The following is a 27,123-nucleotide window of genomic DNA, read 5'->3' as shown; positions in this document are numbered from 1 at the left end:
ACACATTGAAAATGTATGTACTAATGTTTCTAAACAGTTAAATGTTCTTCATGAGCTTAAATATATACTTAATAGACAAACTTTAAATAAGATTTACAAAGCTTTTATTCTACCATTGTCTGGGTATAGCTGTGAAGTTTATTTTGAGAGTGGGCTAGAACTATTGTCTGAAAGACGAACTCGAAGGAAGTTACAGTTATTTTACAAAATTACTAACAATCTAACACCAAGTTACATGTCTTCCTTACAACCGCCGTTAGTTTCCGAAAATTCATCTTACAATCTTCATAATGCACATAATTTTTCGTTTCCAAATTTTCGACTACAATTAACTCATCTTTCTTCCCCTCCACTATTAGGCTCTGGAATCAGCTCGATTTAGAAATAAGGCAAAGTATATCATACCAATCTTTTAAAAATCCCTTAAACGCAACATAACTGTTCCAGACTTCTATTTTTTCGGCGATAGAAAAAAATATACTCCACGTCAGACTACGAAATCATGCCAGCACTCTAAACAATGACCTCTATAGAGCTAATTTAATAAATTATCGACACTGTGGACACCCTATTTTTGGGGTATATTCTCAAGTGTTACAACTATAAAATATCGATACAGTCAGTTTGTGTAACTCTTTCTCCATAACTCTAAGTTCCAAGAGCTTTTAGCGCCAACACTCTGATCTATGCGAAAATGTCAGGATTCTTTTTTGTATATGCCTTCAAATACGTGTGTACTGCGAAAAAAAGTTCATGCTACATCCGGATTTATCGTACCGATTTCCTTTCCAAATTTTCATGATAACCATGTCTTGGTCACTACAACGTTTGATGAATTCAATGGCGAATTTGCTTAAAGTCTGCGTTACTTTGCTCTATGTTATTGCCCTGGTAATGTATTATGACTTTTTCAATGACGACGTTTTAGTGTTAAGTTACCAAAGTTAAATTGATTATACACAGGTACAGTGATAACAACCCATTACGACAGAAATACGTCAAGACGCTGTTCAGCTTCCGTGTTTCCTACTTTCTTTTTCAGACATCTCTTGTTTATGACGTGGTTTAATTAATTGATATAAGCTGACTTTGATTCCGCGATTGAAAGTTGACTATTTATATCTAAATTCATTAAAATGATAACACAGAAATCTGACTTTCTGTCAGTTTGGACTTTATATAAATCAATATGAAATATCCCTTATAGTTACACCAACAAACAGTTTTAAAATATAAGCTGTACTTTGTCTTTCTGTAACGAGCCAAAATGCAGCATTATAATTTAAGACACTGACCTTTTACGTTATTTATCGTGCAACAATACTTGAAAATCAGACCACGAAAACTTCAGTAGTTTTACTGTTCAATCTTTGTTTAACTGACGTTGATGCTACACTGAATTTTGCTTCATGACATGTAAATCTAAAAAATTGCTCAGTGCAGGAACATAGCTAAAACTTAAACAAATGTGAAAGCTACTTTAGGAATTTTCATAAATAACTATGTTCGTAACAACTTATTTCAACAGTAATTTTTATAAAGCATAATTATCTAGTAATTGCAGAAAGTAATTCTGTTGAATTACTTCACATGCTAAAATACCACAGTTTTCCATCTCTAAAACAGCTAAAATGTATGTGATTGGTGTATTCTAACAATGAATATATTTGGCATTCATTCTTTTGTACATGTTTATATTTGTATGTATTGTTTTTAACAGTATTTTTATGTCTTCCCAGTATGTTGACCTTGTAAACTAAGATAACATGCAAGTATTAGCTACATCGTTTCTGGAGAAAGCACAGGTCTCCTTTTATTCTATAGAAAAGGGAAAATAATGTATCTATCAAAGATTTTGTATTAACTACCGTGTTTTCTGGATACTGTTTGTCTCTGTGATGCTGTTTATCTTACTGCTCACAAAGATTTTAAAATGTTCATATTTTTAAACAAAGTTTAAGTTTTGACTAACAGAAAATTAAAGACACATTTTCAAATTAATATTTATATGACAGGTTTATATATGTTTCTAAATTAAAATTGTTTTAAACAACTAAGAAAAAATCAATATTTACTTAATTGTAATTTGTACTTTAAAGCACTCTTAAAACTTTATTCGATGAAGTAGTAAAAAAAATCACACTTCAGAATGAGCAATGATACCTGAGATACACGACTTTCCTGAAATGGCCGCTGATGTCATAAACACATAGATAATACTTTGTTAAATTTTAAAAATGTTCTTTATGAACAAATTAGGATTGTCAGAGGGCTTGGTGAATTATGTGATCGATCATACAAAGACCTGTTGGCCTGATTTATTATCAAAGGAGCACAAGAGTTTAGTTGAGTAATTCTGTATAAAGGTGTCTAGATTTTGAGTAATTCAGTATAAGGGTGTCTATGTGTTTAGTTAGGTAATTCAGTATGTAGGTGCCTAGATGTTTAGTTGAGTAATTCAGTATGAGGGTACCTAGATGTTTAGTTGAGTAATTCAGTATGAAGGTGTCTATGTGTTTAGTTGAGTAATTCAGTATGAAGGTGTCTATGTGTTTAGTTGAGTAATTCAGTATGAAGGTGTCTATGTGTTTAGTTGAGTAATTCAGTATGAAGGTACCTAGATGTTTAGTTGAGTAATTCAGTATGAGGGTACCTAGATGTTTAGTTGAGTAATTCAGTATGAGGGTACCTAGATGTTTATTTGAGTAATTCAGTATGGGGGTGTCTATGTGTTTAGTTGAGTAATTCAGTATAAGGGTACCTAGATGTTTAGTTGAGTAATTCAGTATGAGGGTACCTAGATGTTTAGTTGAGTAATTCAGTATGAGGGTACCTAGATGTTTAGTTGAGTAATTCAGTATGAGGGCACCTAGATGTTTAGTTGAGTAATCCAGATTGAGTAATTCAGTACCTAGATGTTTAGTTGAGTAATTCAGTATGAGGGCACCTAGATGTTTAGTTGAGTAATCCAGTTTGAGGGTACCTAGATGTTTAGTTGAGTAATCCAGTATGAGGGCACCTAGATGTTTAGTTGAGTAATTCAGTATGAGGGTACCTAGATGTTTAGTTGAGTAATTCAGTATGAGGGTACTAGATGTTTAGTTGAGTAATTCAGTATGAGGGTACCTAGATGTTTAGTTGAGTAATTCAGTATGAGGGCACCTAGATGTTTAGTTGAGTAATTCAGTATGAGGGTACCTAGATGTTTAGTTGAGTAATTCAGTATGAGGGTACCTAGATGTTTAGTTGAGTAATTCAGTATGAGGGTACCTAGATGTTTAGTTGAGTAATTCAGTATGAGGGTACCTAGATGTTTAGTTGAGTAATTCAGTATGAGGGTACCTAGATGTTTAGTTGAGTAATTCAGTATGAGGGTACCTAGATGTTTAGTTGAGTAATTCTAGATGTTTAGTTGAGTAATTCAGTATGAGGGTACCTAGATGTTTAGTTGAGTAATTCAGTATGAGGGCACCTAGATGTTTAGTTGAGTAATTCAGTATGAGGGCACCTAGATGTTTAGTTGAGTAATTCAGTATGAGGGCACCTAGATGTTTAGTTGAGTAATTCAGTATGAGGGCACCTAGATGTTTAGTTGAGTAATTCAGTATGAGGGTACCTAGATGTTTAGTTGAGTAATTCAGTATGAGGGTACCTAGATGTAAATTGCTATGTTGTACTGAGAGGGATTATATCCTCTATTGCTAAGAGTGATGATGAATGATGTTATTTTGAATGATTATGATTACCCTGAATACTGAAGGTCAAAAGTCAAGATTAGTGTTGTATTTCTCAACAAACCACAATAATTTTATCTAAACTTTGATTGTGGCAAGTGCTTGACTACAGAAAAGGACAATTAATGAGGGATTCTGTGCAGTATATATTTTACTCTTTGAAGACATTACCACTCAGTGATGGAATATTATGCTTCAACGTTCATATTAATAGATCCTGATTATAATAATGACACATTCAGGGAATACTATTTCTGCTTGTCCACAGAGCTCTGCTGATCTTGGAGTCGTGTATGTGAGACCATCTGGCTCTGGAGAAGAATGGCAGGGTCACTACTGTATCAACTACAACCCACAATTCCAGAAGTTACCTCACTATATGCATCAAGCGGTAATTGTATAAAACCTAAATCCCTCACCCATAGCTATATAAACACCGATAGTTATATAAACACCCATAGTTATATAACCATGTCACTCTAATGATTATTTGATGAGGAATGCATTGTTATATAGTACCATGTCAATAATTTTGTTTTCCTCCAACATTTTGTTGAAGGTGTTGCTACCTCAACAATTCTCCTTTGTGTGAACAAATGAACAGCAAAGTAATTTTCTGTTAGGCAGTACAATACATATCTATACCAGAAACGGATCGAGTTGATTAGCAGGGATCAGGTAGTTTAATTGGTAAAGTCTAGAGTTTGGATAATCCCGGGCTTGAACCCTGTTTTGCCCATTCTTTTTTCTGCTCATATTACATTTAGTTCCTTTGACCATCCTTCATTTCATATAGGCAAATGTTTGACAAAGGGATAGTCAGACTTGGATTATAAATAGTTGTATCTTTGGGGGCAAAGACTTGGAAAAAGGAAGGAATAATGTAACGGAACTGGACTTGGAATATCAATGGTGACCAGGTAGCTAAGTCGGTTAAGTCTATAGTCTGGGCAGTTGGCATCTTATAAATGTTGAAGACAAAGAATGAAAAGATCATAAAGCAAAGTGTAACAGGAATGAGTTGAATGATAAAAACATGTTAGAAATAGTCACTGTCACACAGCAGACTGAGTCTGTTTCTTATCTCAGTAGAGACATGATGGTTAATGCAATATTTCAGACCCCACACAGCCTAGTTGATCTCAGTACTGACTATGACTGTTTCTTATCTCAGTAGAGACATGATGGTTAATGAAATATTTCAGACCCCACACAGCCTAGTTGATCTCAGTACTGACTATGGCTGTTTCTTATCTCAGTAGAGACATGATGGTTAATGAAATATTTCAGACCCCACACAGCCTAGTTGATCTCAGTACTGACTATGGCTGTTTCTTATCTCAGTAGAGACATGATGGTTAATGAAATATTTCAGACCTCACACAGCCTAGTTGATCTCAGTACTGACTATGACTGTTTCTTATCTCAGTAGAGACATGATGGTTAATGAAATATTTCAGACCCCACACAGCCTAGTTGATCTCAGTACTGACTATGGCTGTTTCTTATCTCAGTAGAGACATGATGGTTAATGAAATATTTCAGACCCCACACAGCCTAGTTGATCTCAGTACTGACTATGGCTGTTTCTTATTTCAGTAGAGACATGATGGTTAATGAAATATTTCAGACCTCACACAGCCTAGTTGATCTCAGTACTGACTATGGCTGTTTCTTATCTCAGTAGAGACATGATGGTTAATGAAATATTTCAGACCCCACACAGCCTAGTTGATCTCAGTACTGACTATGGCTGTTTCTTATCTCAGTAGAGACATGATGGTTAATGAAATATTTCAGACCCCACACAGCCTAGTTGATCTCAGTACTGACTATGGCTGTTTCTTATCTCAGTAGAGACATGATGGTTAATGAAATATTTCAGACCCCACACAGCCTAGTTGATCTCAGTACTGACTATGGCTGTTTCTTATCTCAGTAGAGACATGATGGTTAATGAAATATTTCAGACCCCACACAGCCTAGTTGATATCAGTACTGACTATGGCTGTTTCTTATCTCAGTAGAGACATGATGGTTAATGAAATATTTCAGACCCCACACAGCCTAGTTGATCTCAGTACTGACTATGGCTGTTTCTTATCTCAGTAGAGACATGATGGTTAATGAAATATTTCAGACCTCACACAGCCTAGTTGATCTCAGTACTGACTATGGCTGTTTCTTATCTCAGTAGAGACATGATGGTTAATGAAATATTTCAGACCCCACACAGCCTAGTTGATCTCAGTACTGACTATGGCTGTTTCTTATCTCAGTAGAGACATGATGGTTAATGAAATATTTCAGACCCCACACAGCCTAGTTGATCTCAGTACTGACTATGGCTGTTTCTTATCTCAGTAGAGACATGATGGTTAATAAATATTTCAGACCCCACACAGCCTATCTCAGTACTGACTATGGCTGTTTCTTATCATAGCTATATAGAGACATGATGGTTAATGAAATATTTCAGACCCCACACAGCCTAGTTGATCTCAGTACTGACTATGGCTGTTTCTTATCTCAGTAGAGACATGATGGTTAATGAAATATTTCAGACCCCACACAGCCTAGTTGATCTCAGTACTGACTATGGCTGTTTCTTATCTCAGTAGAGACATGATGGTTAATGAAATATTTCAGACCCCACACAGCCTAGTTGATATCAGTACTGACTATGGCTGTTTCTTATCTCAGTAGAGACATGATGGTTAATGAAATATTTCAGACCCCACACAGCCTAGTTGATATCAGTACTGACTGAGTCTGTTTCTTATCTCAGTAGAGACATGATGGTTAATGAAATATTTCAGACCCCACACAGCCTAGTTGATCTCAGTACTGACTTGGGCTGTTTCTTATCTCAGTAGAGACATGATGGTTAATGAAATATTTCAGACCCCACACAGCCTAGTTGATCTCAGTACTGACTATGGCTGTTTCTTATCTCAGTAGAGACATGATGGTTAATGAAATATTTCAGACCCCACACAGCCTAGTTGATATCAGTACTGACTATGTCTGTTTCTTATCTCAGTAGAGACATGATGGTTAATGAAATATTTCAGACCCCACACAGCCTAGTTGATCTCAGTACTGACTATGGCTGTTTCTTATCTCAGTAGACATGATGGTTAATGAAATATTTCAGACCCCACACAGCCTAGTTGATCTCAGTACTGACTATGGCTGTTTCTTATCTCAGTAGAGACATGATGGTTAATGAAATATTTCAGACCCCACACAGCCTAGTTGATCTCAGTACTGACTATGGCTGTTTCTTATCTCAGTAGAGACATGATGGTTAATGAAATATTTCAGACCCCACACAGCCTAGTTGATCTCAGTACTGACTATGGCTGTTTCTTATCTCAGTAGAGACATGATGGTTAATGAAATATTTCAGACCCCACACAGCCTAGTTGATCTCAGTACTGACTATGGCTGTTTCTTATATCAGTAGAGACATGATGGTTAATGAAATATTTCAGACCCCACACAGCCTAGTTGATCTCAGTACTGACTATGGCTGTTTCTTATCTCAGTAGAGACATGATGGTTAATGAAATATTTCAGACCCCACACAGCCTAGTTGATCTCAGTACTGACTATGGCTGTTTCTTATCTCAGTAGAGACATGATGGTTAATGAAATATTTCATAAAGCACACAGCCTGTTGATCTCAGTACTGACTATGGCTGTTTCTTATCTCAGTAGAGACATGATGGTTAATGAAATATTTCAGACCCCACACAGCCTAGTTGATATCAGTACTGACTGAGTCTGTTTCTTATCTCAGTAGAGACATGATGGTTAATGCAATATTTCAGACCCCACACAGCCTAGTTGATCTCAGTACTGACTTGGGCTGTTTAGACAGTCAGGCATACAACAACATTGATGTTGATGACCGCGTGGTCGCCGTTGGTCGAGGCAACTGTAAATTTGCTGAAAAAGCTGTTATGGCTCAACAACACAAGTCTTTGGCCGTTTGGATTGTAACAAAAGATGTGGTAAGTATTTCTTATTTCTGTATTACTATACTGCTATATCTTCCTCTATTGACTTATAATGTAGACAGTTACTACCTTAGGTGATTTATAAAGTAGCATATGCAGGGCTCTCGATCTGCCAGATTTGGGGCCAAATTCCCAATGCAAAATTGTATCTTTTTTCCCCAATTTAGACCCGAAGTTTTCCCAATTCTACAAATCATATATACACATACATACACATCATCTTGTGTGGTTTTTATTTCATCATTTGAAGAAATTTGTGTTTTGCAACAGCAGATATGACATGTAAGCATCTCTACAATGTGTTTAGGTATCATATTATGGTCAAGCTGTTTATTTATATACAAGTTATATGTTATTTCCAGATGTTTGTGATATCTGTGTATCTGGGATTCTGTAAATGTTTGTTAAATATTTATGTTAAGCTGTACATGTATGTTTCATTGCAGCTTGTTCCTATTGCCAATAAGACAGAATACAGCATGATCAATATCACAGTAGCAGGTATACAGACGAAGGACTTCACACAAATACAGGTATCTCTATAGAATTATTTAACTTATAACAGGAATGTTATGTAATATTAGTTTTCCTATTCTAGACATAACATGTTCCATACCCTAAAGTAGGTATAGCTTTACATTCTTCCTATTTACACACATATATCACGTCAATTTCTTCATTTTTGTCTTCTAGAAAAACAACCCATCTTACAGTTTCCGGTTAATGTTTCATATCTTTCAGTTATGTGGGTAATATTTTTAACTATTACCAGTACAGTGGTGAATATGTTGAAGAATATTTCAGTTATGTTGGTTATATTTTTAACTATTACCAGTACAGTGGTGAATATGTTGAAGAATATTTCAGTTATGTAGGTAATATTTTTAACTATTACCAGTACAGTGGTGAATATGTTGAAGAATATTTCAGTTATGTTGGTAATATTTCTCACTTTTACCAGTACAGTGGTGAATATGTTGAAGTGTATTTCCTATTTAAATGTTGACTATAACAGTAGCCATTTACCTTGTTATTTTGCCAAGGAAACATTAAATTTATTGTTCTCGGAATTTGTTTGTTAAATGAAGATAGATAAACATTTACAACAAGTTAGATATTACCATGACTTATGCCTGTTTTAGAACAAGTGTGAAACCAACTTCTGTTGTTCCATAAGGAAGTGCACAGAATGTGGTAATGTTGGAGAAAGACTGGAATACCCAGAGAAAATCCTCACCATATATTGAACTAATTTAGTTCAACTGCATATAATATTTATATTTCCAGAGTATAGGGTCAAAGGTTGAGGTTTTGATGTTTTCGCCTGGACTAAGGGACGAGTTTGACCCCTGTCTCATTGTCCTGTTTGTGATAGCCGTTGGATGTGTCACAGTTGGTGGATATTGGTCTGGCCTAAGGCGACATGAAAGGTAGTAGAACATGGTTAGGGGACGGATTACTAAGTCATTAGAACTCCAGTCATTTTAAAAGACACATAAAATATGAATATATGGAATTTTGTTACAATGTTTGTCAATCATAGGTCAGTATGGAGGATTTGTATGCCCATTTAACACCTTTTTAAAACTGTTCGTGCCTGTCCTTTCTGTGTTTTATTTTTCTATTTTTTGATGTTCTTAACACCCATCCTGGTATGATTCTGACGAGGTTGTTAAACCCAATAGAAATATATTAATAAACCAGTCTTGAAACAAATAAAATATTAATAAAAAAGGTAATGCAGCATTGTTCCAATTAAAAAACAACATGAAAGAAAGAAGACCAGTTTACATTAAAAAGGAATTCTGAAAAAGTCTAAGATGGTTACCATGGTTATCAACTTGAACTTGACATAAATTGAAGTTCTGTAATCTAGCTGTTCATAAATTTGAAGTAAAATACAAATCTAAGTCTTTATCTGTGTAAAATGGGAATGATTGCTTAGATGTTTGTGGGAATCAGAAAAAAAGATGTATTTATAGGTCAGTATAACAAAATTGCATGTTTATCAATCACGCTTAACATTCTTACAGATCGGAAAAATCACAAAAATCAAAGAAAAGAAAGAGAAAATCCAAAAAAGGCAGGAAAGATGATGACGATGATGATGAGGACACTGAAGAGGAAAATGACACGGTTGACTTAACGCTGCCTTCGATCATCTTCTTTGTCATCATGTCTTCAACATTCCTGGTGCTTCTTTTCTTCTTCTATGATTATCTAGGTAAATCTAATGCCAAGTTATGTTTGTATGCTTCCCCAAGGGACAGCATATAATCTCTGCTTTGTTTGTTCGTCCGTCTGTTCGTCCATTTGTCTGGCCATCCTAATTTTGTTCAGAGCATAACACAACATATCAACATGAAATTTAATAGGTACCATATAGGTGCATATAATGCCCACTTTTTCAAGCTAAAACTGTCGTGTCAAAAAGGGGGTGTGCACTATATGCAAAAACATGCCATTCTTGGGGTTATTATTCCCGAGTTCTGGGTCTGCCATATTGGATTACTTCCCTTCACATAGTTATATGTAAGAGTTGTCGGACATATATGATAGTTTGGAGATAAAAACTACAAAAAAATAAAATGAATTTCTAATGATTTTATCATCGGCATTACGGTTAAGGTTAAAAAAAAATCCACTCAAATATTTTCGCAAGCAAAAATGCATTGATTTTCTATAAAACAGCCAATTAATTACTGGTAACTGCATTCACCATTTAATATTTTTATTGGACTGCACTGACCTTCTGTCTACTTGAGAATGTTTTTATTGTAACATTACATGTCTAAAAACCCTTTTTGAAACTTTTCTACATTACCTGAAAGATGTTGGTCTATATAATAGACCACGACGTAGCATTTCAAACTTTTGCATTAACATACCCATTTAAGATATTTAACATTTGTCTTTTACCTTTTGGTTTGTTTAATGTTATTTCCGTTTGGATTGCTGTGTGTTTTACTGGTTGATGACCCTAATGACCTTTCATGTGTTGACGGGCCGTTAAGTATGTCATAATGATAATAATAATTCAAAATCCGATCCCATATTAACTGATAACTGATTTAAGATTTTAAATGATTTCCCAATACTATGTTTCAGTGTATGTTGTGATTGTACTCTTCTGTCTGGCGGGAACAGCTGGACTCTATGGTTGTGTACAACCACTTTGGAGCTACATTCCATTCAATACCAGGTAATTATCATAAAATATCATTCCCTTCAGAAATCAAGCATTTAATATGCAATAAATTAAGGAAGTTCTTTTCTCTGTTTTTTTCCCTTTGACTCCCTCCATATTTGAAATGATTTTAGGAAATATGATTTTAACTTAAAAACAAAATTTCCAATAAAAATAAGTAATCATCAAATTAAGATGGTGTTTTTATTGTTTTATTTCAGACTTCCAGCAAATAAAGTTCCTTGTTTTTCTGATCGTCCTCAAGTAAAGAATCTTGTGTTGGTTCTATTATGTGCTGGAGTGACAACCTTTTGGGGTATACAGAGACACGAGAGGTACTTTATGTTTTATGTGTACATCATTGTTACTGTTGTGTCCTATTGAATTCTGAAATGCAGACCAGGAAGAAATATTTCAGATGTGACATAAAAAACTGAGTTACCTTTTCTTATCAAACATGATGATAATTTTGATAATTCACAATTTTTCCATTGCTTTGGTAAAATATTAACATAACGATAATAAGTAAATAGGAAGACAGTGATAAATAAATAGGAAGACAGTGATAAATAAATAGGAAGACAATGATAAATAAATAGGAAGACAATGATAAATAGGAAGACAATGATAAATAAGTAGGAAGACAATGATCAATAAATAGGAAGACAATGATAAATAAATAGGAAGACAATGATAAATAAATAGGAAGACAATGATAAATAAATAGGAAGACAATGATAAATAAATAGGAAGACAATGATAAATAGGAAGACAATGATAAATAGGAAGACAATGATAAATAAATAGGAAGACAATGATAAATAAATAGGAAGACAATGATAAATAAAGACAATGATAAATAAATAGGAAGACAATGATAAATAAATAGGAAGACAATGATAAATAGGAAGACAATGATAAATAAATAGGAAGACAATGATAAATAAATAGGAAGACAATGATAAATAAATAGGAAGACAATGATAAATAAATAGGAAGACAATGATAAATAAATAGGAAGACAATGATAAATAAATAGGAAGACAATGATAAATAAATAGGAAGACAATGATAAATAAATAGGAAGACAATGATAAATAAATAGGAAGACAATGTTAAATAAATAGGAAGAGAATGATAAATAGGAAGACAATAATAAATAAATAGGAAGACAATGATAAATAAATAGGAAGACAATGATAAATAAATAGGAAGACAATGATAAATAAATAGGAAGACAATGATAAATAGGAAGACAACGATAAATAAATAGGAAGACAATGATAAATAAATAGGAAGACAATGATAAATAGGAAGACAATGATAAATAAATAGGAAGACAATGATAAATAGATAGGAAGACAATGATAAATAAATAGAAAGACAATGATAAATAAATAGGAAGACAATGATTAATAGATAGGAAGACAATGATAAATAGATAGGAAGACAATGATAAATAGATAGGAAGACAATGATATATGTATTATTTATTGTTTTAGGTCCTGTTGCTTTCATTCTATCATTCTGGTTTGTCTCTTAAGTTTCAAGACAATCATTGTTTAGACTTTTGCAGTAGCTGGTTGATGAGTATCTAATGTTTTATTTTTCATTCTTCAGTTACGCATGGGTGATACAGGATTTCCTTGGTGTGGCATTTTGTATCAATATTTTACGAATTATCCAGATGCCTAATCTCAAGGTACAGAGTAGCAACATTTTTTTCTTTAATGAAAAAAGAACCCCCAAAAAACAAAATCGTTGATGTCCAAAATGTCAGATAGAACATATTCATGTTATAAAATTAATCATATTACCTGGTATGTCCCAAGAACCCAATTCATTTACATTTAAATAATGTCCTACAAAATAATTTGGATACAGTTGCTGTACTGAAGAACTAATTCATATACACTTAATGTCCCAAAATCTATTTCATATACAGATAATTTCTAACAGAACTAATTTCTATACTGTTAATGTCTTTAACAGTAGATGTTGACATAGTTGATGTCCAAGATAGCTGGTTTGTTAAACACTACTTCTAAAACAAAGACATCTTTGTCTGAGCCTTTCTAGTATTTCTCTGTGATGATTTACTTGAATTGTGTTATTGACAGATCTGTGGCGCCCTCCTGCTGGCTTTGTTTGTGTATGATATATTCTTTGTCTTCGTCACACCACTAATCACTTCGGTAAGTTTTCCATCTCAGGTTTAAATTTGTGCTGTATTTTTTATTTTTCCATGGATGATGTTCCACCATGATTTTCTCTTTGTATAACTAGATATATCATTGTGCTTCATTTCACACATACTAAACTTCTGCAGTGCTTTAGAAGAAGATTTTTCACAAAATTATATGAACCATGTAATCAGTGTAATAACACCCTAAGCAGATTTTTGTAATGACACACATAAGACATGACCTAGCAGAACTGTGATTAGGTGAATGGTGCCTTGGTTTCCTTTAACTATGTAGTTTTGTGATGTCACCAGTGAAAGCAAAAAAAAACAAAGCACTTGTGTCCGTCTCATCAAATAGTGTTATCTTACATTTACTACCATTTTATTAGTGATTAATTTATTCAATTTTACCTCATCAGATGAAAAATTCTTATTTCCATGGAAATTCCTGTACATTCCATCTATTGACCGTGTATCTTAGATGACATAACTGAATTGATGGTCTAATTTTCAGTCTGGGAAAAGTATCATGGTGGATGTAGCAACTGGTGGCTCCAGTACAACAGGAGAACAGGTAGGTTGTGTACAGTTGTAAGAGGAGGTTAAGGGGTTATGTTACCTTAGTGTTGTAGTACAACAGGGAACAGGTAGGTTGTATACAGTTGTAAGGGGAGGTAAAGGGGATATGTTACCTTAGTGTTGTAGTACAACAGAGAACAGGTAGGTTGTATACAGTTGTAAGGGGAGGTTAAGGGGGTATGTTACCTTAGTGTTGTAGTACAACAGGAGAGCAGGTAGGTTGTATACAATTGTAAGGGGAGGTTAAGGGGGTATGTTACCTTAGTGTTGTAGTACAACAGAGAACAGGTAGGTTGTATACAGTTGTAAGGGGAGGTTAAGGGGGTATGTTACCTAAGTGTTGTAGTACAACAGAGAACAGGTAGGTTGTATACAGTTGTAAGGGGAGGTTAAGGGGGTATGTTACCTTAGTGTTGTAGTACAACAGAGAACAGGTAGGTTGTATACAGTTGTAAGGGGAGGTTAAGGGGGTATGTTACCTTAGTGTCATAGTACAACAGAGAACAGGTAGGTTGTATACAGTTGTAAGGGGAGGTTAAGGGGGTATGTTACCTTAGTGTTGTAGTACAACAGGAGAGCAGGTAGGTTGTATACAGTTGTAAGGGGAGGTTAAGGGGGTATGTTACCTTAGTGTTGTAGTACAACAGGAGAACAGGTAGGTTGGAATACAGTTGCAAGGGGAGGTTAAGGGGGTATGTTACCTTAGTGTTGTAGTACAACAGGAGAACAGGTAGGTTGTATACAATTGTAAGGGGAGGTTAAGGGGGTATGTTACCTTAGTGTCATAGTACAACAGAGAACAGGTAGGTTGTATACAGTTGTAAGGGGAGGTTAAGGGGGTATGTTACCTTAGTGTTGTAGTACAACAGGAGAGCAGGTAGGTTGTATACAGTTGTAAGGGGAGGTTAAGGGGGTATGTTACCTTAGTGTTGTAGTACAACAGGAATTATAGAATCAGATAGTGTATTATAGATATCAGTGTATTGTCATTATAGATGTCAGTGTATTATAAATGTCAGTGTATTATAGATATCAGTTCAGTGTATTATAGATATCAGTGTATTATAGATATCAGTGTATTATAGATATCAGTGTATTATAGATATCAGTGTATTATAGATGTCAGTGTATTATAGATATCAGTGTATTATAGATGTCAGTGTATTATAGATATCAGTGTATTATAGATGTCAGTGTATTATAGTATTATAGATATCAGTGTATTATAGATGTCAGTGTATTATAGATGTCAGTGTATTATAGATATCAGTGTATTATAGATGTCAGTGTATTATAGATATCAGTTCAGTGTATTATAGATATCAGTGTATTATAGATCTCAGTGTAGTATAGATGTCAGTGTATTATAGATGTCAGTGTATTATAGATATCAGTGTATTATAGATGTCAGTGTATTATAGATGTCAGTGTATTATAGATACCAGTGTATTATAGATGTCAGTGTATTATAGATGTCAGTGTATTATAGATATCAGTGTATTATAGATGTCAGTGTATTATAGATGTCAGTGTATTATAGATATCAGTGTATTATAGACACCAGTGTATTATAGATGTCAGTTTTATAGATATCAGTGTATTATAGATATCAGTTCAGTGTATTATAGATATCAGTGTATTATAGATGTCGGTGTATTATAGATATCAGTGTATTATAGATGTCAGTGTATTATAGATATCAGTGTATTATAGATATCAGTGTATTATAGATATCAGTGTATTATAGATATCAGTGTATTATAGATATCAGTGTATTATAGATATCAGTGTATTATAGATGTCAGTGTATTATAGATGTCAGTGTATTATAGATATCAGTGTATTATAGATATCAGTTCAGTGTATTATAGATTATCAGTGTATTATAGATGTCAGTGTCAGTGTATTATAGATATCAGTGTATTATAGATATCAGTGTATTATAGATATCAGTGTATTATAGATGTCAGTGTATTATAGATGTCAGTGTAGTGTATTATAGATATCAGTGTATTATAGATATCAGTGTATTATAGATATCAGTGTATTATAGATATCAGTGTATTATAGATATCAGTGTATTATAGATATGTAGATGTCTTATAGATATCAGTGTATTATAGATGTCAGTGTATTATAGATATCAGTGTATTATAGATGTTAGTGTATTATAGATATCAGTGTATTATAGATGTCAGTGTAGTATAGATGTCAGTGTATCATAGATGTCAGTGTAGTATAGATATCAGTGTATTATAGATGTCGGTGTATTATAGATGTCGGTGTATTATAGATATCAGTGTATTATAGATGTCGGTGTATTATAGATATCAGTGTATTATAGATGTCAGTGTATTATAAATGTCAGTGTATTATAGATGTCAGTGTATTATAGATATCAGTGTATTATAGATGTCAGTGTATTATAGATGTCAGTGTATTATAGATGTCGGTGTATTATAGATGTCGGTGTATTATAGATGTCAGTGTATTATAGATATCAGTGTATTATAGATATCAGTGTATCATAGATATCAGTGTATCATAGATATCAGTGTATTATAGATATCAGTGTATTATAGATATCAGTGTATTATAGATGTCGGTGTATTATAGATATCAGTGTATTATAGATGTCGGTGTATTATAGATATCAGTGTATTATAGATGTCAGTGTATTATAGATATCAGTTCAGTGTATTATAGATATCAGTGTATTATAGATATATAGATATCAGTGTATTATAGATTATAGATCAGTGTATTATAGATAGTCAGTGTATTATAGATATCAGTGTATTATAGATGTCAGTGTATTATAGATATCAGTGTATTATAGATGTCAGTGTATTATAGATATCAGTGTATTATAGATGTCAGTGTATTATAGATATCAGTGTATTATAGATATCAGTGTATTATAGATGTCAGTGTATTATAGATATCAGTGTATTATAGATGTCAGTGTATTATAGATATCAGTGTATTATAGATATCAGTGTATTATAGATGTCAGTCAGTGTATTATAGATAGATATCAGTGTATTATAGATATCAGTGTATTATAGATATCAGTGTATATTATAGATTATAGATCAGTGTATTATATAGATATCAGTGTATTATAGATGTCGGTGTATTATAGATGTCGGTGTATTATAGATATCAGTGTATTATAGATATCAGTGTATTATAGATGTCGGTGTATTATAGATATCAGTGTATTATAGATGTCGGTGTATTATAGATGTCAGTGTATTATAGATATCAGTGTATTATAGATGTTAGTGTATTATTGATATCAGTGTATTATAGATATCAGTGTATTATAGATGTCAGTGTATCATAGATATCAGTGTATTATAGATGTTAGTGTATTATAGATATCAGTGTATTATAGATGTCAGTGTATTATAGATATCAGTGTATTATAGATATCAGTATTGTATTATAGATATCAGTGTATTTATAGATATCAGTGTATTATAGATGATCAGTGTATTATAGATATCAGTGTATTATAGATATCAGTGTATTATAGATATCAGTGTATTATAGATATCAGTGTATTATAGATATCAGTGTATTATAGATATCAGTGTATTATAAATGTCAGTGTATTATAGACACCAGTGTATTATAGATATCAGTGTATTATAGATGTCAGTGTATGTCAGTGTATTATAGATGTATCAGTGTATTATAGATATCAGTGTATTATAGATGTCGGTGTATTATAGATATCAGTGTATTATAGATGTCAGTGTATTATAGATGTCAGTGTATTATAGATGTCAGTGTATTATAGATGTCAGTGTATTATAGATATCAGTGTATTATAGATATCAGTGTATTATAGATATCAGTGTATTATAGATATCAGTTCAGTGTATTATAGATGTCAGTGTATTATAGATATCAGTGTATTATAGATATCAGTTCAGTGTATTATAGATGTCGGTGTATTATAGATGTCAGTGTATTATAGATATCAGTGTATTATAGATGTCAGTGTATTATAGATGTCAGTGTATTATAGATATCAGTGTATTATAGATAGTATATAGATATCAGTGTATTATAGTCAGTTATATAGTATTATATAGATGTCAGATATAGATATCAGTGTATTATAGATATCAGTGTATTATAGATATCAGTGTATTATAGATATCAGTGTATTATAGATATCAGTGTATTATAGATATCAGTGTATTATAGATATCAGTGTATTATAGATATCAGTTTTATAGATATCAGTGTATTATAGATATCAGTGTATTATAGATATCAGTGTATTATAGATATCAGTGTATTATAGATGTCAGTGTAGTATAGATGTCAGTGTAGTATAGATGTCAGTGTATTATAGATATCAGTGTATTATAGATATCAGTGTATTATAGATGTCAGTGTATTATAGATGTCAGTGTATTATAGATATCAGTGTATTATAGATATCAGTGTATTATAGATATCAGTGTATTATAGATGTCAGTGTATTATAGATGTCAGTGTATTATAGATATCAGTGTATTATAGATATCAGTGTATTATAGATATCAGTGTATTATAGATATCAGTGTATTATAGATGTCAGTGTATTATAGATATCAGTGTATTGTATCAGTGTATTATAGAGTCAGTGTATTATAGATGTCAGTCATGTGTATTATAGTCATGTCAGTGTGTGTATTATAGATGTCAGTGTATTATAGATATATGTGTTGATTAATGTTGTATTATAGCGTTTTTATGATAGTGTATATAGATATCAGTATTTGAAAAAAAAATTGGTATGTTAAAGGGGAGCAAAACCACTGTGTGAAGGGTTTGTTTTTGGGTGGGTGGGGGTGTAAGGATTGATATCCAGAGGATATGCGGTATCATATGCTTGTGTTAAGTAATATTTGGTGGGTGGGTGGGGGTGTAAGGATTGATATCCAGAGGATATGCGGTATCATATGCTTGTGTTAAGTAATATTTGGTGGGTGTGTGGAATCAGGGGTGTAAGGAATGATATCCAGAGGATATGCGGTATCATATGCTTGTGTTAAGTAATATTTGGTGGGTGTGTGGGGTCAGGGGTGTAAGGAATGATATCCAGAGGATATGCGGTATCATATGCTTGTGTTAAGTAATATTTGGTGGGTGTGTGGGATCAGGGGTGTAAGGAATGATATCCAGAGGATATGCGGTATCATATGCTTGTGTTAAGTAATATTTGGTGGGTGGGTGGGGGTGTAAGGATTGATATCCAGAGGATATGCGGTGTCATATGCTTGTGTTAAGTAATATTTGGTGGGTGGGTGGGGGTGTAAGGATTGATATCCAGAGGATATGCGGTGTCATATGCTTGTGTTAAGTAATATATGGTGGTTGTGTGGGATCAGGGGTGTAAGGAATGATATCCAGAGGATATGCGGTATCATATGCTTGTGTTAAGTAATATTTGGTGGGTGGGTGGGGTGTAAGGATTGATATCCAGAGGATATGCGGTATCATATGCTTGTGTTATGTAATATTTGGTGGGTGGGTGGGGTGTAAGGATTGATATCCAGAGGATATGCGGTATCATATGCTTGTGTTAAGTAATATTTGGTGGGTGTGTGGGGTGTAAGGATTGATATCCAGAGGATATGCGGTATCATATGCTTGTGTTAAGTAATATTTGGTGGGTGTGTGGGGTCAGGGGTGTAAGGATTGATATCCAGAGGATATGCGGTATCATATGCTTGTGTTAAGTAATATTTGGTGGGTGGGTGGGGGTGTAAGGATTGATATCCAGAGGATATGCGGTATCATATGCTTGTGTTAAGTAATATTTGGTGGGTGGGTGGGTGGGTGGGGGTGTAAGGATTGATATCCAGAGGATATGCGGTATCATATGCTTGTGTTAAGTAATATTTGGTGGGTGGGTGGGGGTGTAAGGATTGATATCCAGAGGATATGCGGTGTCATATGCTTGTGTTAAGTAATATTTGGTGGGTGGGTGGATGGGGTGTAAGGATTGATATCCAGAGGATATGCGGTATCATATGCTTGTGTTAAGTAATATTTGGTGGGTGGATGGGGTCAGGGGTGTAAGGAATGATATCCAAAGGATATGCGGTGTCATATGCTTGTGTTAAGTAATATTTGGTGGGTGGGTGGGTGGGGTGTAAGGATTGATATCCAGAGGATATGCGGTATCATATGCTTGTGTTAAGTAATATTTGGTGGGTGTGTGGGATCAGGGGTGTAAGGAATGATATCCAGAGGATATGCGGTATCATATGCTTGTGTCTAGTAATATTATTGTAATGCTGTAAATCAATACTTTTCTCATTGAGCTCAAATTTTGTGGTTTTTCAAAAAAAATTTAACATTTTTCATTGGCACTTTTGTAAATATAACTTGCTAATAAAATCCATTTGTACCAGATTCCATGTCAACTTCGATCTTCTACATATTTTGTTCTGATATTAATTTGTGGATATGAAAAATAATGATTCTACAATGACACAGAATGGTAATATATCAACAAGTGTACAACATACTGTGAACAGCAGGTGTACTATACAACAGTAACCTATTAGGTCTGTTTACCAGTTGGAACAAATGAAGACTATAGGTGAGAGTTGTAAATACTGTTACACATCACCTTCATGATGACATGATTTATGAAGAACTGACAGCTGGTAACCTACAATATATATATAAGATGATAATATATTTCAGTGTTAGGGTTACCATGGTAACTAGATAACCATCAACACAGATGTATATTATTAATGTATTTACCGACTGTATAATGTCTCTGGTTGGAAATGATCATTGGTATGATACATTACCAGTAACTGTATTGATTTGTTTCTAGGTCTCCTGATAGGTTTTAATCATGGAATAGATCTGAAAGTTCAAAGTAGAAAAGTCTACTTTACTGCATCTGTGATAGGTAAGTTGAATTATTCACTCAGTTGTTTACATGTTAAGTAAGGTAATACCATGGCATTACAGGCCCATTGATCCTCTTGTTTAAACCATGGCATTACAATCCTATTGTTTCAAAGTGGGTGTAATGAAATAGGTTGATAGCTATTGCTGTAATCTCATTCGTCTTGTTGTAAAACATAAATAAAACCATCACCTCAATACAAGTATAACACCAGGTTTACGTGCGCAATTTTACGAAATGTTAGATTATTAGTCATCATTTATGTTATATATATCATGCAGCTTGTATCTTTGTTTTACTAGGTCAAAGGCCAGATAGAAATTTTTCTGTATTTTCGGTTATTTGATAATAATTTTTTTATGATAAGGTGATGTTGAACTTTGTTGTGACAGGGTATGGTGTGGGGCTGTTGTTCACATTTGCAGCTTTATACTTTATGGAGACTGGCCAACCAGCACTCCTGTACCTTGTGCCTTGTACACTTGTAACAACAATGGTGATTGGTTGTTGTCGGGGAGAATTCAAACTCTTGTGGAACGGTGATAAAAAGGTGAGAACTTCAACCTCTGATACTACAAGCTATGAATTCTATACAAATACATATTATAAAAACTGATACATGAGGCAGGGAATTCTCATGAAATTTCTGATTCTTGTATGTCTCTTTCATGCCATTGGTCACTTTTACTATTAAAATTATGTCATAGAAAATTTACTATTACTTGTACTAGTTAATGTCAGGCTGGTACAGACATTTTATACAAATTTAAACAAGTTAATGTCAGGCTAGTAGACATTTTATACAAATTTAAACTAGTTAATGTCATTCTGGTACAGACATTTTATACAAATTTAAACTAGTTAATGTCAGTCTGGTACAGACATTTTATACAAATTTAAACTAGTTAATGTCAGGCTGGTACAGACATTTTATACAAATTTAAACTAGTTAATGTCAGTCTGGTACAGACATTTTATACAAATTTAAACTAGTTAATGTCAGGCTGGTACAGACATTTTATACAAATTTAAACTAGTTAATGTCAGGCTGGTACAGACATTTTATACAAATTTAAACTAGTTAATGTCAGGCTGGTACAGACATTTTATACAAATTTAAACTAGTTAATGTCAGTCTGGTACAGACATTTTATACAAATTTAAACTAGTTAATGTCAGTCTGGTACAGACATTTTATACAAATTTAAACTAGTTAATGTCAGTCTGGTACTGACATTTTATACAAATTTAAACTAGTTAATGTCATTCTGGTACAGACATTTTATACAAATTTAAACTAGTTAATGTCAGGCTAGTAGACATTTTATACAAATTTAAACTAGTTAATGTCAGTCTGGTACAGACATTTTATACAAATTTAAACTAGTTAATGTCAGGCTGGTACAGACATTTTATACAAATAGTCTGGCACACAAAACAGGTTAGACATACCCAACAATATATATTATTGTACAGCTAACCCAGAATGACACACAACATACATTATTTTACAAGCATGTTAGACTTACTCAACAAACAATTCTTAACAGCTTGGTTTGGTGAACCCTTAAACACACATACATTATTGTACAACAGAGTTAGCTTAACAAACCACACATCATTAAACAGAGAGTTTAACCTAACACAACAAACACAGGATATTAAAAAGAAGGTTTAACCTAACACAACAAACACAGGATATTAAACAGAGGGTTTAACCTAACACAAACACAGGATATTAAACAGAGGGTTTAACCTAACACAACAAACACAGGATATTAAACAGAAGGTTTAACCAAACACAAACAACACAGGATAAAAACAGAGGGTGTAATCTAAAACAACAACACACAGGATATTAAACAGAGGGTTTAACCTAACACAACAAACACAGGATATTAAACAGAAGGTTTAACCTAACACAACAAACACAGGATATTAAACAGAAGGTTTAACCTAACACAACAAACACAGGATATTAAACAGAGGGTTTAACCTAACACAACAAACACAGGATATTAAACAGAGGGTTTAACCTAACACAACAAACACAGGATATTAAACAGAGGGTTTAACCTAACACAACAAACACAGGATATTAAACAGAGGGTTTAACCTAACACAACAACACACAGGATATTAAACAGAGGGTTTAACCTAACACAACAAACACAGGATATTAAACAGAGGGTTTAACCTAAAATAACAACACACAGGATATTAAACAGAGGGTTTAACCTAACACAACAAACACAGGATATTAAACAGAGGGTTTAACCTAACACAACAAACACAGGATATTAAACAGAAGGTTTAACCTAACACAACAAACACAGGATATTAAACAGAGGGTTTAACCTAACACAACACACACAGGATATTAAACAGAGGGTTTAACCTAACACAAAAACACAGGATATTAAACAGAGGGTTTAACCTAAAACAACAACACACAGGATATTAAACAGAGGGTTTAACCTAACACAACAAACACAGGATATTAGATGGGGTTTAACCTAAACCAACAACACACATGCTATTAAGCAGAGGGTTTAACCTAACAAAGCTAACATAGGTTATTTAACAGAGTGTGTAACCTTACACAACAAACACATGTTATTGTACAGCTGGGTTTACCATACACATATTCTGCTGTGTATTTCTCTAGTCAGTGATTTTCTAATGGAATGTGAGATCTTTTCTTAATTCAGTGCCCAAAAAAGGATGACGATCTGCGGGATGAAACTACTGATAGGGTGATTCCTCCCACTGAACCTCAATCTGCCAATGTTGATGCTGACAGTGTCAGAATCAGTATCTCCAGTTCATCCAGTACAGATGAACTGCTGCGATGACTAGGGTGGTCCCAGCAGAGGGAGAGATCTGCTGTGAGAAGACAAGGAGAGGCCCCAATATCTGGGGTTGGAAGAAGATCTACAAGTATGGAGACTTGGGCACTCCTTGGGGACAAGTACAATGACGAAATATTAGATGTATGATGTGTGTTATGAGATCAATCTGTGATTGTTCAATGTTCAAACATGGTCAGAATTATACACTGTTCCAGCAACATATCTACTTCACACTGAACTCCCAAAGAAATGACATTTCTTATTACCTGTAAGTAATTTTATGAGTGAACCCATAAACATATAGATAGATGTTTTACTGGAATAGCACTAAACAAAACCTGGAGTCCTGGGGGGATAGATGGAGTCCTTGGGGATAGACGTTTAACTGGAATAGCCCTAAACAAAACCTGTAGTCCTGGGGTGGGATAGATGTTTTACTGGAATAGCCCTAAACAAAACCTGGAGTCCTGGGGGTGAAATAGATGTTTTACTCGAATAGCCCTAAACAAAACCTGGAGTCCTGGGGTGAGATAGATGTTTTACTGGAATAGCCCTAAACAAAACCTGGAGTCCTGGGGGGATAGATGTTTTACTGGAATAGCCCTAAACAAAACCTGGAGTCCTGGGGTGGGATAGATGTTTTACTGGAATAGCCCTAAACAAAACCTGGAGTCCTGGGGTGAGGTAGATGTTTTACTGGAATAGCCCTTAACAAAACCTGGAGTCCTGGGGGATAGATGTTTTACTGGAATAGCCCTAAACAAAACCTGGAGTCTTGGGGGATAGATGTTTTACTGGAATAGCCCTAAACAAAACGTGTAGTCCTGGGGGATAGATGTTTTACTGGAATAGCCCTAAACAAAACGTGTAGTCCTGGGGTTGGGGTGTTTTACCTAAATAGCCATTATGTGGATTATATCAAAGTCTGCATCTGAGAAACAAGAGATAATTGGTTTTGATCTTGATTGTGTTTTACCTAGTACATGCAACATTTTGTTATACTATCAAGTTTGTCATATGGAAATATAAAATATGATTAGATTATTGTAAGTAATTGGGTTGTTGAAAGCAAAGCACAGGTTATTCACTTTGAAGATTGACAGAGAATAACACTTTTGTATGAAACGTTCAAAATAGAACAGACAATAATGTTGATGAGTGTAAAGAGCTGTGTAAGTAACTTCTGTGGAGGAAACTCACTTGTCTACATTTGATTGTACATTCCTTGTGGTGACACTCAAAATGAAGATGAGATCTCTTTGCTTGCTCTATCACCTTGTTTACAGCTCTAAGATAAAAGATGTTTGGTGATGCTACACACCTGTAGCCCACTCTTCTGTATTATAGCTGGAATAATGCAAGTGTATGGCAATCAAGCACTTTAACAATAAACCGGGAAATTAGAGCATTATTATAATTGAAATTTGCCTGTCAACTCTTACCAAGAAATTATGGATGAAAACTTAAGAACTAACATGAGGAAAAGAAGAAGATCTAAACATGTAAATTGTCTATTTTTAGCCTACCATCATCAGATGGTGAGCTATTCAAATCGCTCTGCCTTCGTGGTCTGTGCGTCTGTATAGTTATTGTTGTCATTATTTCTTGAAAAATACTGGATGGATCTTTCTCAAATTGCGTATGTAGGTTCCCCTTGGTCCCTAGTTGTGCCAGTTGTATTTTTGGACTGATCAAATAAACCTGTCGGCCATCTTGGATTTTTATTCTTTTAAAGAAGTTTGTTATCAGTTTTTTTATAGAAGTACTTGGTGGATCTTTCTTAAATTTCATAGATAGGTTTCCCTTGGTCCCGTCCCTAGTTGTGCCTGGTTGAGTTTGGGACTGATCTGAAAATAATTTCCACATAGGAATGTTCAAATGTCTGATCATTAAGAGTAAAAACAGAGAAGAGAAAAGAAGGGAAAAAATCCAACTTTCAAAGAGCAAATAAAGATCAAACAATGGTGGGTGCCAAGATCCCTCTGGGAACTCTTGTATCTGTGATAAAGGGAGTAAAAGGGAAAGAGTTTTGCAAAATGATTATGTCTGTATATATCTTACTCGAATCTGTGATCTAAAAAACCTTTTTGAGGCAACTAAATTGTGAGTTGAAATAATGTAATAAATTCTCAAAATCTACTGTGTTTGATAAACTATTTTAATTTTATGCGTCTTTTCTATTTTAGGGGAGGCATATAGTCATAGCTTGTCTGTTTCATCATGTCCTATTCCAAATCCGTTTCATATCTAGAAAAACACTGGAAAGATTTTGCCTATATTGATTTCCAAATAAGATCTACTCCTGGTCATTTATCTTTAGCGGCCGCGTGTCACTTACTGAACAATTCGTGACTCTACATTTTCTATTCTGTATTCATTTCAACAGATGTTTGGTTTTCTATGAGATTTGCTATGACTAGGAAAGGATGTAAATACTGTGATGTATTGCACAAACATTTGAAAAGATAGGTCATCATTCAATACCTTGCCTTATGCTTTTTTACTCATATAAAGTCACTGTAACAGGTTGACAATTCTAAATTGTGTGTTCTCTGCTGGCCCTGATTTACTGGTACAGTCAGTATATCCTAAGTATAATGACCAGCAGGTTGTTTCTGGAAAAATAACGATCAAAGTAAGACTTACACATTAAAGTGAAAATTTCACAAAAAATCCATCACAGACTCTTTCTGTTAATTAGTTGGTGTTAGATGAATATGTTACATCGGTATTTTGTGAATATTCTTTTTGAAAACCAATTTTCAGTTAGAATTGACACTATAGCCTTTGAATACAGTAAGTTGGGCATCTTATTAGTTTGTACAATAACACAGCCTGATAGCTGTACTTGGAGCATGAATTGTCAAAACAGAAAACACCATACACTCATATGTCAGAGTTGAGAGCGATAGTTTTCTTATGATTTATATTTCAATGCATTTTTGTTTTGGTGTTTACTGTTAATTGGAAGTTATTGGGATACAAATCTTCATTTTACAGGGAAATAATTATATGGGTGTATGGTAGACATCATTATTACTATTGATTCTTGAACAATTTAATAAAAAACAGTTTTCACACAAATGTGTGTTAAAAAAGTCACATGATCACAGAATCATATATGCTTTTTCAATTTCATATGAAACTTTGAAGATTTTTTCCCATTTTATCAATCTTGGATGAAATTGAAACTCATAGATGTACCTGTATTTCTACTTTTCTATACAGTACTGTGTGGATGTCTCCTGTTGCAGTATCACACTAGTATCATATTTATTTAATTATGTTGTCATGCTTGTATTTTTGTGTAAAATCTGATTAATGTATATTTTATATGTTGTGTCCTGTTAATTCAGCGCTTGGATTCAATAAACTTGGGTCAGAGAAATCTGTATCATGTACCAATAACACCCAGTATATCAGATCTAAAGGTTCTCCGGAAAACCGAAATCCTATAAGACCTGTATTGTTCATCCGTTTTAATTTGTTCATAATTACTTTATCCAAACAGAAGGAATTTGAAACCTTACCACCCTTTACCCTATTGGAGCCAGATTTCTCATATTGAGGCCAGCCCAAAGGGTTAGAAATATACAGTTTTACTCTTCGTTCAAACTTTGCTCA

General features: G+C 33.8%; 1 protein-coding gene across 1 annotated transcript; it reads left to right on the top strand.

Moving 5' to 3' along the window:
* The first annotated feature begins 807 nt into the window (after positions 1 to 807).
* On the top strand, positions 808 to 26,893 carry LOC132560542 (signal peptide peptidase-like 2B). The gene is made up of 15 exons (XM_060225207.1): positions 808 to 891; positions 4,003 to 4,125; positions 7,571 to 7,753; positions 8,206 to 8,292; positions 9,047 to 9,189; positions 9,793 to 9,983; positions 10,868 to 10,961; positions 11,168 to 11,281; positions 12,567 to 12,648; positions 13,067 to 13,141; positions 13,646 to 13,705; positions 20,302 to 20,323; positions 20,570 to 20,647; positions 21,040 to 21,197; positions 23,359 to 26,893. Exons 1-15 carry the CDS (start codon positions 808 to 810, stop codon positions 23,500 to 23,502), a joined length of 1,638 nt encoding a protein of 545 aa, XP_060081190.1. The 3' UTR covers positions 23,503 to 26,893.
* Positions 26,894 to 27,123: the final 230 nt, after the last annotated feature.

Source organism: Ylistrum balloti, unplaced genomic scaffold, assembly GCF_031769215.1.
Source record: "Ylistrum balloti isolate Yb309-2 unplaced genomic scaffold, AGI_CSIRO_Ybal_v1 Utg371076, whole genome shotgun sequence".
NCBI lineage: Eukaryota > Metazoa > Mollusca > Bivalvia > Pectinida > Pectinidae > Ylistrum > Ylistrum balloti.
The sequence above is the reverse complement of the archived record's forward strand: the minus strand, read 5'-3'. Positions and strand labels throughout refer to the sequence as shown.